Source organism: Erithacus rubecula (assembly GCF_903797595.1).
Source record: "Erithacus rubecula genome assembly, chromosome: 8".
NCBI lineage: Eukaryota > Metazoa > Chordata > Aves > Passeriformes > Muscicapidae > Erithacus > Erithacus rubecula.
The window spans coordinates 14,131,814-14,147,644 of NC_136659.1; the positions used below are offsets into that span (position 1 = coordinate 14,131,814).

Genomic DNA, 15,831 nt, shown 5'->3' on the forward strand with positions numbered 1-15,831 from the left:
CAGTGCCAAATATTCAAACACTTAGCTTTTTTTCCAGCTATCAGAATGATTTATACATGCCTCTCTGGAGGATGTCAAGCCTGCAGAAAACTTTTTAGGCATGATCTTCTTATGTCTGTTGAATTTTTCTAGTTTTTTTTTTCTACTCGAATGATTCTCTATATGCTCTCACAAAGATTTTCCCAAAAACCTCATTTTTTCACTGTCTTTTTGCCGTGATGTGTCAAAATAAATCCTCTGTCATTCTCTCTTCAAATTTTAAATTTCTTGGAATTCCCCAATCTTAAGCCTTGAGCAGTTCTATGTACTTTCCAAACTTAAGCTGTTAGATGCAGAGAGGATGGATCTGCTCTCAATCTGGCTATTAGTCAATTTTACTACCTTTATTGATTTCTCTGTAGACACAAGCCCTCTTTATTTTCATGTCCTTGTTCTTTGAGTGAATTAATTCTGTAACAGTAAGCATAGCTTACATTACATTAGGAAAGCACTGAGCATGTTTTCTGTTACAAAATAAATCTTATTTACTGTTCCATTTTAATTAGACTGTACTCATAACTTTCTAAATGTCATCGTGTTCATTTAAAAAGGCATGTAACCTGGTAACCAACTCTATGTTTTCATGGGAAGAGTTTCTTTCACAGCTAAGTAATGGTAAGATATTTGAACCTTTCTGCATTTTTGCATGCTGCACACTGTTATTAATCACTTTTCACAATGATAAAAGCATTGTTCCCATTGGTAATACAAAGCTGAATATGGTAGCTTAAATAATGTGCTTTGATATTCCAGAAAGGCCCTGCATGAAAGTAAATTCTGGAAATAATTCTCAAAAGTTATTATAGGGATAGGTGTTTCTGCAGCAAAATGACAAATCTCTGCCTTCCATATAATCAAAACAACTCTAGTTTTTCATTAAGAATTTTCAAAACACCAAGCACTACAACTTTCTAGTAATGATTGAGGGATTTTGAAGTTATAGACAATATAAACAATTTTTTAGTGTAAAGTGTAAAAATTGTATCACTTCTGTTTTGATTTTGTTTCCCTTTTTATTTTTTAGGAGAAAAGATACATACACTCACTATATCCACACACACTTGTTTGTTTGTATAAATAGGAGGAGATAGGGGAGTTTTCAGTTCTTGTAAGCAGCCTTTGAACAGTCTGTAGAAATACTGTTAGAACAGGTACAGCTATGGAATGATTGTTTTAGACACCAAGACTAATAATTTTAGCAGTGTTTAGGAACACTGGAGAAAAGCCTTGAACTATGTAAGCACCAGCGACAGACAAGCATGAAAGATTAATGTAATTTTGCATATAATGATGCACATTCTTACACAAAAAATCCATCTGCAAGTGTCATGTCAGTCAGCAAAAATCTTTGATGGGTGGCTGCAGCTGGGCTGTCTCTTCTGGCAAAGCTGCCCTAGAAAATGCTAAATGTAGTTATGATGCTTCGTGCCATCTGTAGTATGCCAGTTTATCCTGTCTTCACTGGCATTTACTGTACTATATAGGGTATCAGCAAACACAGAGACATCAATGTGGAGTGACAGATTCATTTCCTCCAGAGGCTATGAACTCTGGTGTATACTTGTGCCACCTTCCTCTGTGTGTTATATGCTGTTGTCACTGGTATTTGGCTTGATTTCCTACTTCTGTGTTTAACTCCTCTTATTTTTGATTTAGCAATTTGCATATCCTAACACAAAAGCAATTAAATTTGATTGATCCTGAAGTAATTCAATCTTAACTGAGGATATGCTTATTTTCCTGAAGTTTACCAACTGTGTCAGTGCTAAAACTTGCATTTTGATGCAACAAACATCTTCTTGAATTATCTGAATATAAATGCATGAAATAGCCATGTATTTGATAGCAGCTGAAATTTAATGTTTGGCCTTTTAGCTATCATAACTACATACTTTTCTCATACTTCTAATGCATTGATGACTTTAAAAAATAATCTGAATTGAATTACTCTGTGTTCCTTATGTTGGTTGAACAAAATAATTTAAAATTATCTAATCTACTGATAATTGATGTTTTCCACAGTAACTGAATATGAAGGACATGCTCTCTCAGTACTTAAAGAATGTGAACTGCAGGCATTTGATGGGTAAGTTGGTTAGTGACTATGAATTTTAGTAAACCTCATCAGGTTATTTTTTATTTGTATTCCAATTAAAATTATGGTGGTGGGTATTTAATGAATTATTCTGTTTTTCATATATATAAAACCTGGGAAATTCAGTTCTCATTAAATACTTTGGTATTTATTAATTACTGACAATAGAAATGTATCTTAGATTCATAAATAACAGTAAATAAACATAAAGCTTTCTAAAATATGCTTCATGAGAGTTTCAGTTTCTGTATTTGTAAGAATACAAAGATAAAGAAGAAAAAGCCTGGATTGTATCTTCTTTCACAAATATCTTTTACACTGAGTCATATCTGAATTATTTCATCTTTGATCTTTGAGTAGAATTTCCTCTGTAAGTCTTTCTCCAGTAGCCAGATCTAGGTGGGAAGGATATAACTCTTTTGAAAGGCCATAGGCATATATCTTAAGTACTCTACCTTTTTTCTTTTTTGCTATCCTTTTTTTCCTTAGAGACACAAAAATGTAGAAATGGCAAGACAATGTAGTATTTTTATTTATTGCAGTATGTAAACAATATAGCAACAAGAAATTTCTGTGTTTGATTTTTCTCTCCAGGAGAGTTATGGTTCCTTCCATTTTAACAGCATATGAAGTAAACTCAAGCTTATGATTTGCAGCAGTAAACTAGAAGTTTATATCTCAGTGCTTTTTGAAAGCAGCACTCCTATGTGTTAATTCTTTGTCAAAGCTGTTTGTTTGTATTTATAATTTCTCTGGTATCCCCAATTACTATTCTGTTTTGAAAGACCACAGGCAGATGTCTTGTACACTCTACCTTTTTTGCTATTCACTTGGGGTTTTTTTTAGGGACACTGAAAATTGAGGCACTTTGTCAATTTGGCTTTTTCCCCCTGACTTGTTGCTGAGCTTTGGTGACAAATAGGCTGCATTTGTGATGCTGCTGTCTCAGCTGGGTTTTCCTGTTTGTTCAGAGGCAGAAATAGACAATGCCCATGTCTATACCTCTTCCCTAGTCAGGAGCCTAAAGTATCAAGAATATTTAGAGTAGCCTGGATTAGTCAGTCCTTAGTGAATAGTTGGTTAAGAGAGTATCTGATGGTTAAATAGATGTTTCTTTTTCTAAGAAGCCTTCTTCAAGGTCTAAGTAAAATTTGTTTGCTCAAGACTTTCTACTCCTCATGCACAGCAGGTTCTCACTGACTAGTGTGGGAGTCCCATGTGCCTGATGGTATCTCTATTTCCAGCCTAAAAGCCACCTCTTGATGATTAATGCTAAAATAATAAAAATCAAAATTAGCAACATTTTCATGTTATTCTTTGGTCTCTATCTACACAACACTCCAAAATCAGAGGAAAATATCTGCTTTCAAAAGTTTTGATAGCCAGAAGACAATCCACAAGACTCCTTCTGGGTGTATGGTTTTTCAGATGTCAAAGATTAACTGGTTTTGCTACGGTGACAAAGAATTTTAAGCCTGGGAATAAACAAAAAATGAGTCCAAAGAAAGGCAATGACTCCTGATTGCACTGAGGAAGAAAATGTGCTTCAAACTTTTATATTCTATTCTTCAAATTTTATATTGTATTTTTTTTATTTAATGTGGCAGTGTTTAGCTAGATAGAGGAAACATTCCTAAAAATTAGAGGTTAAAAATTAGATTGGGAATAATAATAAGAACTGAAGAAAAATATTAAAGGAGATGAAATAATTGAATTTAAACATTTTGTAACATTAATAACACAATGGAGTTTTTTCTTATGAAGATCTGACCAGTTTTACCTGGTTAAATGACTTGACATAGTTTCACAACTGCATTCACACACATATGAAAAGAATATAATTTAGGTGAATTCCTCCCAAAGTAATTACGATGCTTCTGCCATAAATACTTGGAATGTATTATTACTATTCTTATCATTAAAATATGTTTACTAATTTGGAGAATCACTGTAATATGTACTTAAATAAACAAAAACAAGGAAAAAAACCAGGTTTGCTGTAACAGCTTTTACAGACAAATGCATTCCTCTCTATAGCCACAGCAGGTGGGAGTTTAATTACGTGCTCCAGAAGCAGTGATTAAGTACCTTTGTGCTAAGGATTGCTGGCACTAGGATTTTAGACTTTGCTAAATCCCTCAACTACCTGCATAGTGTATGAAAATAGCTGTTTCCAAGTGTTTTTTTATTTTATTGTAATCTTTGGTGAGTTGTTATTATAAGGGCAATTAGAAGGCATTGGAATGTTTGTATGGGTCAGCATTGAGGATGTAAAGAGCTTTTCCACTGAGGTGCTTAAACATGTTTGGTTCTTCTGTCTGTGTGAGCATGATGTGTGCTAAGGTGAGAAAAACTTCATAAGTTTTTAAGTGTATTTACTCCTACTCAGACAGAAAGCAGAAATAAGAATGTTTAAGGAGCATTCAGGTAACACTTACTCATCTGACAGTAAAGTCCAAGCTTGTTGCTAAAGAAAGAATGTTTTTTAGCTTTTTGAAATATCATTATGTATATGGTGTGGGGTAGCTGCCTTTCACCTGTTTGTTCAGCTATAAAAGAGTTTGTTTTGAACTGTTTGGCATTTTTGTTTTGTAATAGGGTGGTTTGTGTTGGTGGAGATGGATCTGTCAGTGAAGTTGCTCATGGGCTACTCCTCAGAGCTCAGATAGATGCTGGGAAAGACACAGACCATGTATCCAAGCCTGTCAGAGCCCCTATTCCTCTTGGAGTAATACCAGCAGGTGAGAATGAAAGGTACTGTTACATTTTGTTAGTCATCTGTTTTAAGTCCCCCTGGCATGTTTTTCAGTTTTGGCCACTAAAGGAAGTTTTTGATGTTAAAGCTTCAGTTATGTAAGGGAGCTACTGAATAAATGTCCTAAATTAGTCATTTATATTGATTGCAAATGACTTGCTTTTAAATTGTAATGATAATTTATAGTAATGGCACAGATGAGCTCTTTGCCTGAAGGAAGAAGCTGAAAAAAAACCTAAAATAATTTTCGGCTGATCCATACAAGATCAAGTTTTACCCTTATTTTCTGACAAAATTTATACCAATGGGAAACTTTGTTTTCTAAAATTTCCTTTCTTGCATCTCCAGTTTTCTTGGCAGAAGTCTGAGTTGGATTCATGCTTAGGGTCTATTTTAAAACGGTGTCCCAGAAATAAATTGTGTTCATTATATATGTTTAAAAAAATTGTGCACAGAAAATACTACCTCTTTAATTTTACAGGCATGAAAATCTGTCTCTCTTAAAAAGTCATCATGCTCTTTTGTTAACTTGTATCTTGTGGTGTGGTTTTTGTTTTTGTTGGAGGGTTTGTGTGTCCCTTCTCCTCAGTTTTTGTACTGTCCCTCCTTGAAGTGTGGCTTTGCCCAGCAGGAAGGCTTTAGCAAGGGCTATTGTGGTTCACTCACTGCCCCACCAGTGGGACTGGGGACAGGACCAGCAGGGTAAATGCTGGAAAACTCTTGAGCTGAGATAAGGACAGTTTCATAAAAAAAGCAAACACTGTTTGCACCAGCAAGGCAAAACAAGGAATTCATTCCCTGCTTCCCATGGGTAGACAGGTGTTCAGCTGTCTCCAGGAGAGCAGGGCCCCCATCACATGTACCAGTGTCTTGGGAAGACAAATGCCATCGCTTCAGATGTCCCACCCTTCCCTGTTTTACATACTGAGCATGGTGTCATGTGGTCTGGAATATCCCTTTGGTCAGTTGGGCTCACCTGTCCTGGCTGTGTCTCCCTCCCATGCACCTCCAGTTGCCTCACCAGCTTGGCAGTACAAAAAGAAGAAATGGCCTTGGCTCTGTGTAAGCTCTGCTCAGCAATTGCAAAACCATCTCTGTTATCAACCCTGTGTTCAGAACAAATCCAAACACAGCCCCATATTAGCCATTGTGAAGAAAGTTAACTGTCCTGACCAAAACCAGCACAAATCAGTATGGTCAGGGCTGATTCTGGACTAGAATAAGAATCAATTCTCTTGAAAAGAAGAGATATTTTTGCATGAACATTTTTCTCTGCTGTGAACGTTTGCTAAGACTACTTGACATAGTTTCTCAGATGTTTTTAATTGGTAAGGAAAGAATTCCTACAGCCAGTAAAACAGCAAATCATTGTTTTTAGTTTTCTACAAAAAAAATAAAGCATGTCACTTTGAACTGAGCAAGCAGATTTTTGAATGCTTTAATTTAGTTTGCACATACAAAAGGAGCATTAGTTGCTTGTGAAGGAGCAAGATTACATTAGCTTTTCCTCAGATTCAAAAACCTTTGGTAAAAGAGCCAGCAATCTCAAAGGCATGAAGGTAATGAATTTGAGTACAGAAATTGGGCCATCACTTAACATCTCAGTTACTCTGAGCATCTCAATGGTGCTGAGACAGAATCTCTCCAGCACCTGGCTCCATGTTTGTGTAGGGCACTGTGCCTCATCATTGGTGCTGACTCTCCTCAGTGTGAGAGAAATATGGCATCGTCAGGAAGGACTGGACACCCAAAAAAATTCCCTACGGTTTCTTACACAGAACGGCATAGATTTTGTAAAAGTGGATCAGAGAGATCCACTCTCTGTGAGAGACTCCAAATAGGTTCCTAAAAATAATCTGTTGTTTGTTTGATTTCCATCTTCCTGATATTCCATGGGGTAATCAGTTAGGAAACAGGTAAGTATGATACTTGTTCTCATGAGGATGCAACTCTGGTCAGTTAACTTTATTTTCCTCACCAGAAATTCATTGTACAAACTATTAGGATTTTCCAGCCAAGTAAAAACAGCAGCTGAATTACAGGGTAGTATTATGTGGGTGGCTTAAAATCTGGTTTTAGCCTCTATAATAAGGACTTAAGAGAGCATTTTGAACTTTCAGTTATCTTGATGAGAAGGAGATGCTCTTGAAACAATTTACCTCCTGAAGAGAGAGGTCCAGAGGGGAGTGTGTTTTTACTGAAATACTCTACTGAGCTGCCTTATTGTGGTCCAAATCAAATGGATGAGATGTGGGGAAGCCTGCAGTTGTACTGCTGGCCATTAGCAAGAGTGTTTGTTGCTATGGGAACTGTACGGAGGGGGGAAACAGAGAAAGGGGAGGGGGGACTCTGGAAGGACATTAGAAAAGCTACCCAGTTGTTACAGAACAAGAGACAATCTATATCTGATGCATGTCAACCTTTTGGTCCAAAGTGGTTCATTTAAATAAATTCATGATTCCCAATTAATTCGGAAAATAAAATATTACTGAGGGACTGTTAATTTCTCTGATATTTCAGGCAAAGAACCAAAATGTTGGTGCAGTTTTCATCAGAATTTTAGCTATGCTTGACTAGGAAGTCATTACATCACATTTATCTGTTTGGATGGGGGAGACATTAACAGCCTTATGAATATTCATGTCGTCTGGTTAATTAAGTTAATTGTACTGCAGAAGTGCTTGCACTTCCAAGGACAATTTTTTTCTCTACAATTTCTGTTTGGTACCTTCATCAGTCATACTTTACATGACCTGCAGATACTCTGCTCTTACTGAGATGCTTTTGCACTTTTGGTGGGAAGGAGGTGGTAGGAAGTTGTTTGTAATGTCAGGAAAATGGGTTGGTATTTTGAACAGAATTGCATTGTTGGAGTAATAAAATCTTCTTTGTTGCTGTAAAAAATGCTGATGAGAGAGATGCTGGAATTGAATGGAAGAAACCTTTTCACATTAAGTTGAGCAGCTGAAGTGAAAACTAAAAGTGTGACTTACTAATGTGTGAGCAGTGCAAGTCATGGGCATCAAAGGTTTTTGGTCTCTGAAGTAATATGATAGTGTTCAGAGGAACACTTGTTATTGGTAAATAATATCTTGAGCTTGCATAGGGGAAAAGAGATTACTTGGGAGTATGAATAATGGCATGAAAACCATTATTGAATCACCGTTTGAATCACAAAGGCTTGTATCATTATCTTTGTATAACTTTTGTCATTTCTGCTTCGTTTATAGGCTGCATGTTTTGGGTTTGCTTGTTTGTTTTGGTTTGGGTTATTTTGTCTGGCATCCTGCTTGTATAGGACTTAGTTAATGAGGCACATTTTTCAGTCATTATTGGGATCAGAAATGCTGGCAGGCATATACTAAGTGGAATTTTTAGAGAATATGATGGTGCTTGCTCCCACAAAACTGTGCTTGGTCTTGTTCTTCAGCTTGTGGAAGGGTGGATGTGATACTTTTGTTTCTGAATGCAGAACTTGTTTTATCTTCCTCAGAGTCCTGAAAGTGGGATTTTGCCTTGTTTACTTCTGCAAATGTTAATGAGCTCCAAAGATTTAAGAGAAGGATGCAATTACTTGTGCCTATCCTGTTTAGTAGGAATGAGATTTAAGTCTCATTAAACTCAGTTTGAAGATTGGTACCGACTTCAGCTGTGGTCATTTGGTATCTCGCTGCCATCTGCATTGATAAATTACTCTTAAATCAGGATTGCAGCTTAAATTTACACCAAGCTTGATCTTCCAAACTGTTTTCCACCTTGTGCTCTTTAATTAACTTGATCTTCAGTAAGAAGTGAAATATTTTTTTTCGAATTGCAACTTTCCTATTTTGACATACAGGAAGTAAGCATGATTTGCCTGAGACAGTCTGCTGCTTGTACATGTGATTTCCTTTGTTTTGGAGACATACCCACAAACAGTTGATAAGAGCTGTGTAATTCTGATTGAAGGAAATATTTGAGTATTTTTGAGTTACAACTTTAGCTACCTTCACTGGCAAATCAGAACTAGTTGGATCTGGAAGTTAAATGCCTGAAGTCATTCAAGCATGAAATACTGTTGGGCATATACTTGTAGTATTCTGTGAAGGATTCCTTTTTAGGTCAAATGTAGGGGGTTTTGTAGGTACACATTAACAGATGTACCTCCCTTCCTTCAGATAGCAGATCTCTCTGATCTTATGGCAACTTTCCATGAAGTTCTGAATTACATTCAGACACTAAGGTGCTCTAAGGACTTAACAGGTGATGCATGAGATTCCCAGTTATGCTACAATTCTTCTGTTTAGAGAAATTATTGAAAGAAATCAAAGATATATTCCTGAATAAGAGTAGCATGATGCCTTTAGAGCTTTGTAATTATGTACATCAGTCTTTGCAAATTCAGTATTTTTTTCTACATTCTGCATGACATCAAAGTGATCATTTTATTTGGGGATAAACAAAATTTTTCAATGTGGCACATGATGCTTTTAAAAGTGCTTATTTAAATATTGAGTGCCTGTTGTTTGGCATGTGCTGGTCTTTCCCCTTCCTCTCTTCTTTCCCCTACTTAAGACAAACAGTTCTCCATAAAACTTAGGGCAACTTTCAGAATTGTCTGAACACCCAGAATTGTCTATTGCTGCTGTAGCTTATTAAATAATTCAAACAAGAAAATAATTTGAAAATCTATGTGAGCTAATTTTTATATGGGAACGTTAGGTTCTAAACTGTTCTTTTGCAATTTTTGTTATTTTAATTAAACTGTTATTGAAGTATTCATCCCTTAATCAGTGACATGAGGAAGTCAATATTCTGCCTGTTTGGTGCCAGGCCTTTATTTTTTCAGAGGAGAATTCTTTTGCTCTGCTGCTTGGCTCAGTAATGCCAGAAATGAGAAAAATCAATTAGAATTTTTTTTAAAACTATACCTGTTTATGAAAGACACAAGTGCTCCTTCTTCATAATTTAAAAAATAAATTTATATTAAACAGTCAGCTGACACACAGTATTTTATGTCCTAGGCATTAAAGCAGAAGGGCAAAATTTACATATATATCTCCATGTTTCTTACCCAGGTAAAGTGCCTTGACATAACAATCACCACCAGTCATGGGCCTTTGGAACTCTGCTGCTTTCTTTTACAAACTGCCAGCTGATTTTCCACTCTGTGCTGACATTCCTGGGTTTTGACTTTTTCTTCTATTTGCCACCTGATTTGTTTATTGCCTTGTTTAAAAATCTGCTCTGCTCTTCTCTCTGGTGGCAGGTAGGAGGACTGGCTGCCAGTGTCCAGGCAGTGACAAATAGAAGTGAGGGGGATCAGTTTTGGTGCACTGAATGCAACTCACCTGTTTGTCACATGTCATATTCTGCCTTCCCTGTTTTTCAGTCATTGAGTTATTTGTGAAGCTGATGTGCAGTAATTAATTTTATTCACTATTCCTTTTAAGAATATAAAATATAACCTGCAAGAAGCACAGCAGCTGTCTTTGACTCGATTAAATATCATTTGGCTTGGAAAAGGTACAGTTTTGCACTGTCTGGGTATTATTTTACCAACCTAAAAATATTCCCCATATACATCTTACTAGATAATCTGCCCTCTAGTTCCTTTGTACAGCACTTGAGTAGGTAAGAGATGATTAGTAAGGGATGGTTTTAAAAACCTCAAGCAGGCAGTGTTTTGAAAAACTTGTTTCTCCCCCTGCTTTGATTTTTATGGCACTTATGAATGAATTTGAAGAGATTTTATGTACCTCTGGAAGTTTTAAAGGTTGTAATTTAATACTATTCAGCATTTCTGCTGTTTACAAGACAATTTATGGGGAGGCTTTATGTTTTTGAAAATGCAGCAATTAAATATGCTGAGTGTATTTGTTCTTTTTATTCGGTATCTCTGATGTTTTTTACAGCAGGTTTTGTTCACTTTTACAGGTACTACAAATATTTTGGCCCATACACTCTATGGTATTAAACATGCAGTGACAGCAACGTTGCACATTGTAATGGGTAAATATTTTTGCATTCATTACCAGATTATAAATAATACAGTAGCATGTAGAAGTTTGTCATAACCAGGTGCTCAGTGAAGGCATAGCATTTTGCTGTGTCACTGTGACCTGTATTGTAAGGTTTTTAAACCCAAATCCTGGTTTTAGCTCCAGGTGCATTTCTTTTAAATACCAACAGTTTCTATAAGAAAGCTTTATTCATAGAAAAAATTATTTGTATTATTTGCCACTGGGTCTGCACAATAAATGGGTTTTGAATGTGAAAATGTAATTATGCTAAAAGGGAAAAAAGTAGGTTGCTAGTGCAAACCTTAATTTCGGATCTTTGGAAACAGCAAATACTTTGTCAGGCAATGTTAATTTTACTGTCAAAGCAATCTTTCTTTATAACTTTTTTTTTTTTTTTAATTTAAAAAAGAGAAAAAAGAGTAAGGTCCCTTCTGAGTATCTCTTCTCTTGGTTTTGCAGTCTGCAGTGGAAGAGCCTTTGCTCTGTTTTTCAAATTGTAATATAAAACCCTTTACAGGCAAAATCTGAACCTGTCTTTCTTTCAAAATCAGAGACACTGAATCCAATGGAAGATGCCCAGGGTCTATTAAAGAAAAGTGTATATATCCTATCATGAACAGAATCATATGTTTATATTTTGTAACTGTAAACATGAATACATTTAAAACCTATATTTAAGAGTTCCCATATATCCCCCAGTACAATGTGCAGTCATTAAATATATTGGTGAAATGGTTGCAGAGATTTATGCAAATATTAGAGATACTACATTTTCCTTGATTTTAATTGTTGAAAATGTACACAGAATTCAGTCAGACCCTTTGCAGCCTTATGAAGTAGCTGAATGTTTTATTATAACATTTAACATTTTCAAGCATCTGAAATAACTACTTTGATAGAGTCTTAATTTTATCTAGATTGATTCTGGCTTTGATTAGTAAAACCTAGACAGAGAGGAGTCTGGACAGATTTTTCCTCCAGCTAAAATAGATGGAAAAGGAATGGCAAGTTGTGTGTCACTTGAAATAACATTCTGTTCTCTCTCTGTGAACTGCTAGGACACGTGCAGGCAGTAGATGTGTGCACTTTCAGCACTCGGGGCAAGCTGCTGCGCTTTGGGTTCTCGGCCATGCTGGGCTTTGGGGCCAGGACCTTGGCTCTGGCCGAGGAGCACCGCTGGATGCCCTCCAGCCAGAGGAAGGACTTTGCTTTCATCAAAGCACTGGCAGATCTCAAGTATGCCAAGACATGTGCTATGTTTTCCTAGTGTTTCTCATTTTCTTGAGGAAAGTGAAATAATAAATCTGATAGAGAGCAGTAGTTTGTTAATCGCAGCCAGATTGAACTCAGATGTGATGTATATCCCCCTTACAAGTTAAAGAGGAGATAAATTCTTTACATTCAGAATCTCCTTAAAACCATCTTAACTTCGATAAAAGTCTGTCTAACAGTCAGAGTATTGGTTTGCATCATAGTAAATGTCAATACTTTTCCAGGCCAGAGGAATATGAATTATCATTTCTTCCTCTACAAATTCTGCAGGAAGATTCTCATGAGGACAGGTAAGTAAAACTGACTCAAGAAATTCCAAAGCAACAAAAATATGTCTTTGAAAAATAAAATTGTTCAGATTCTTTATCTGATTCAAATTTAATCAGCAGGTGATATAATCTTAAGAAAAAAATTATTTTGATGACTGCAAACTTGTAGTTATTGTAAAGTGTTTCCTGTAGACTATTATAGAGGATTTTGTTACAAGCCAGTCTTCCACTCAGTATTATTGATTTGTTCAGTTGCACTAATATATTACTTTTTTTTTTATAAAGTGTTGCTTAAATGTACAAGAAATTATTTCAATTTTTTACCTTCATGTTTCCACTCTTTTAGAAAGAAGAAAGAGAGAACAGAAAAAGGTGAGTTTCTGCTTTTAGGATTTTTTAAAAAGTGAACTATGGCCGATTAACTGGAGTAATATAGAATTACTCTGTTATATTTAGGTAGCAAGGATCAATGGCAGAAAATTCAGGGTCACTTCCTGAATGTGAGCATTATGGCAATCCCCTGTCTGTGTTCAATGGCACCAAGAGGCTTGGCACCTAATACGAGGTCAGTATGGGTTTAGAGAATTAGTCATGTCTATAAATTCTGACATCTTACCTTAAGACCTTGGCTTTTCTGAGAATATGAGCCTATGTTTAGGTAGTCTAGTCCCTCTGGACTGGGGGAGGGAGCGTAGACTGCAGCAGACTCGATAATCCCAGGAATTGTAATCAGTTTTTGGATCAGGCAAATAAGGTCAAGCAGTCTAACTAGAATTATGAGTGGATAATTGCTGTGATTAAATTAGTTGGCAAGTCTGACTTAAGTAGTAGTCATCGAGCAGTCATCTGTCATAGGATTTGGCTTTATGGGGAAACTTCACCCTTAGATTTTATTTTATTTTTTCAAATATAAAGGTGGCCCTAGTCTTCTGCTCTACAGCCAGCAAAAATGAAATACGAGTCTTTTTCATGCACTTAAGGACTAAAGTTCACACCTGTCTATTTTGTTATTATTATTATTTTCTTTGGTTTCCCTCAGAACTTGAGAAATGAAGCTTCTACTTGTAGGGTTTGGGGAAACAAAGGAGTATGTAACCTAGTTGTTGACATTGCCTCATTTTTGCCTTTAGCTCCTTGTTAGCCTGCTTTGTGGTGACCAAAGCAATTCTTACGTGGTAAATCTTTATACCTGTTGTATCCAGGCAATTGAGCAGAATGCTCTCTCAAAAAAGAATGCAGAGACTTGTGTGTGTGTGTGAATGTGTACAAAAAAAACCCCAGCAATCAGGAAAGTTTATGGAATAAGTCTCTTTTGTTTCATTAGATTGTGAATTACTTTTTAAAAATTTTCACTAGGTTAAATTAGAGAAGAATTGATAAAGTGTTTTTCTTCAGATTTACTGGTTTATATTATAGAATTTGACTTCTTGGAAACAATGTAGAACAAATTACTTATGATTAAACTCTTAATGAGAAGTTTTCTTTACTACCAGGGTCCTGCTAATCTTATAGTCCTTAAGATAGTGCTCTGATGCTGTCCTGTCTTAGGAACATTGTTCTGCATTTAGTGTGTTTACATTACAGTCAGTTGGAAAATTCTGATGAGAATTTTAGCTTTGCTTTCTCTTTTTATCTGTTCTTCCCCATTTCTTAGGGAATTTTGTGACAACTCCATGCAATTATTGCAGGTTTGAATGAGCCAGTTTCTCTCCCAGTGTAGCTGCTCAGTGGATCTCCCTATTTTTTCTTGTGTGTGTAAAGAACATCCTTTGTTCTTTCATCTCTTTTTAAAAATAATCCTAAAGTGTGGTCAGCTAGTAGAGTAGGAGGGGTAGACTCAAACAGGAGCTTCTTTTGTCATAGTGAATAGCATATTGATGGTAAGTCTTTTCAATTTGGGAAACAAAAATGTGACACTGATTGTTGGAGACTCAAGACCCACTATGGAAGGAACTCATCTGGGTTTCTTCTCTCCTCTTTTTCCCCAAGAGGCTTCTGCCCTGTCAAGACATTTGAAGTGGGATGCAAGCTTTGGCTGCTGCCTGTAACACCAGTTACACTGGTCTGAATTTGCAGAGACATGTCCAGATACATTTAGCAGTCTGTGCTGTGTGAGCCCTGTGGGATGTGTTTTTCACAGCATAGATGTTGTGCTTCACTGCAGATGGGGCTTCCTAGAGAATTAATGAGAATTCTTAGTCATTTCTAAAGATGAAAGGCCCTCATGCTGAATGCCCAATAGTCTGCTGTGCCCTTTTGTTGAAACAAATATGATAAGGAGGCAACTTTTTAAATGTCATCATCACTCTTTCCTGAATCAGCAAAGTACTGCTGTGCCAGGTGACTGGCTTAATGTTTATGTAACAATTACCCCCTCAGATAGTGCTATTAACATAGTCTGAGAACATTCCTGATGCAGCTGTCCAGTAGCTATCTGACCTATAACTTTTGGTGCTGGTAGGCTGGAAGTAATTTTTTTAAACACTCAAAATATTTTCCAAACATAAATGCTGAATAAATAAATAAATAAATGTATGCATATATGTCCAGAAGACAGGAAATACTCCATCTCTCTCCAGAAGGCAGTCTCAGCAAGCACTTCCATGTTCATCAGATACTCTTGTTGAGCACTGATTGTCTCTGTAACTCAAATGGGACTTTAAGCATGGTTGCATGGATATTCCAGTTGTTAGCTTCTGTGTCCAGGTACATTCCATTAGGGAATGGGGGAACTGGCACTGGCTCACTGTCTGACCCCAGTTCTCAAGGGTGCTGAAATACTCATGGTGACTGGAGACTGAGAGCCACTGAGCATCTGCACTGTGGAGGCTCTTCTTTAATCTCTAGTGCATGACTGTTTTATCTTGTATAAAATTCTTACTCCTCAACCTTTATTTTGTTTTGTGAAGTGTATAAATAGAATTGCACTAAGAGAGTGTGAGTTGGAGATGGCAGCCTTTGTTTAGGGCAGCATGGGTGTTGGTGGAGGGGGTGGGGGAACCCACCTGCACTGGGTCTGTGCTGGGAGGGCTTCCATGCACCATGGCACTGTTTTCTGGGTACAGCTCTGCCTCACAGCACTTATGGTAACTGTTACATGTTGAGGAGAAAAGTAAAAAGAGGAGTTTGTGATGCCTGATGATTAAAAATCATCTGTTAAGTAGAAGAGCAAGCTTTTCTTAGATTGTATGTATTGTGTTCAAGAAATTATGGCTATTGATAAAGGAGTTATTATTACAATGTATGTTATAAATATATTGATGCTGAAAAACTTCAGTGCATAATTTATATTGATCTATGGGGTGGAGGTCAGCAAAAAGATTTGAAAAACCATTCAGACTATCCTATTAATTTACTATAGTAGGCTTTTAAAAAAATTTATTTCCAATCTAGGCTATT

At 36.4% G+C, this 15,831-nt stretch overlaps 1 protein-coding gene across 3 annotated transcripts in view; it reads left to right on the forward strand.

Annotated features, from left to right (window-relative positions):
• Positions 1-15,831, forward strand: part of CERKL (CERK like autophagy regulator) — a 54,372-nt gene that overhangs the window by 34,569 nt on the left and 3,972 nt on the right. For 2 of the 3 annotated variants that reach the window (XM_079311564.1, XM_079311562.1), the window contains exons 4-10: positions 2,062-2,125; positions 4,733-4,875; positions 10,806-10,880; positions 11,950-12,127; positions 12,388-12,453; positions 12,779-12,804; positions 12,889-12,997. In XM_079311564.1, the coding sequence (XP_079167690.1) occupies positions 2,062-2,125; positions 4,733-4,875; positions 10,806-10,880; positions 11,950-12,127; positions 12,388-12,453; positions 12,779-12,804; positions 12,889-12,997 (661 nt within the window). The remainder of the gene's footprint in view (positions 1-2,061; positions 2,126-4,732; positions 4,876-10,805; positions 10,881-11,949; positions 12,128-12,387; positions 12,454-12,778; positions 12,805-12,888; positions 12,998-15,831) is intronic. The other variant, XM_079311563.1, reaches the window with a different exon arrangement.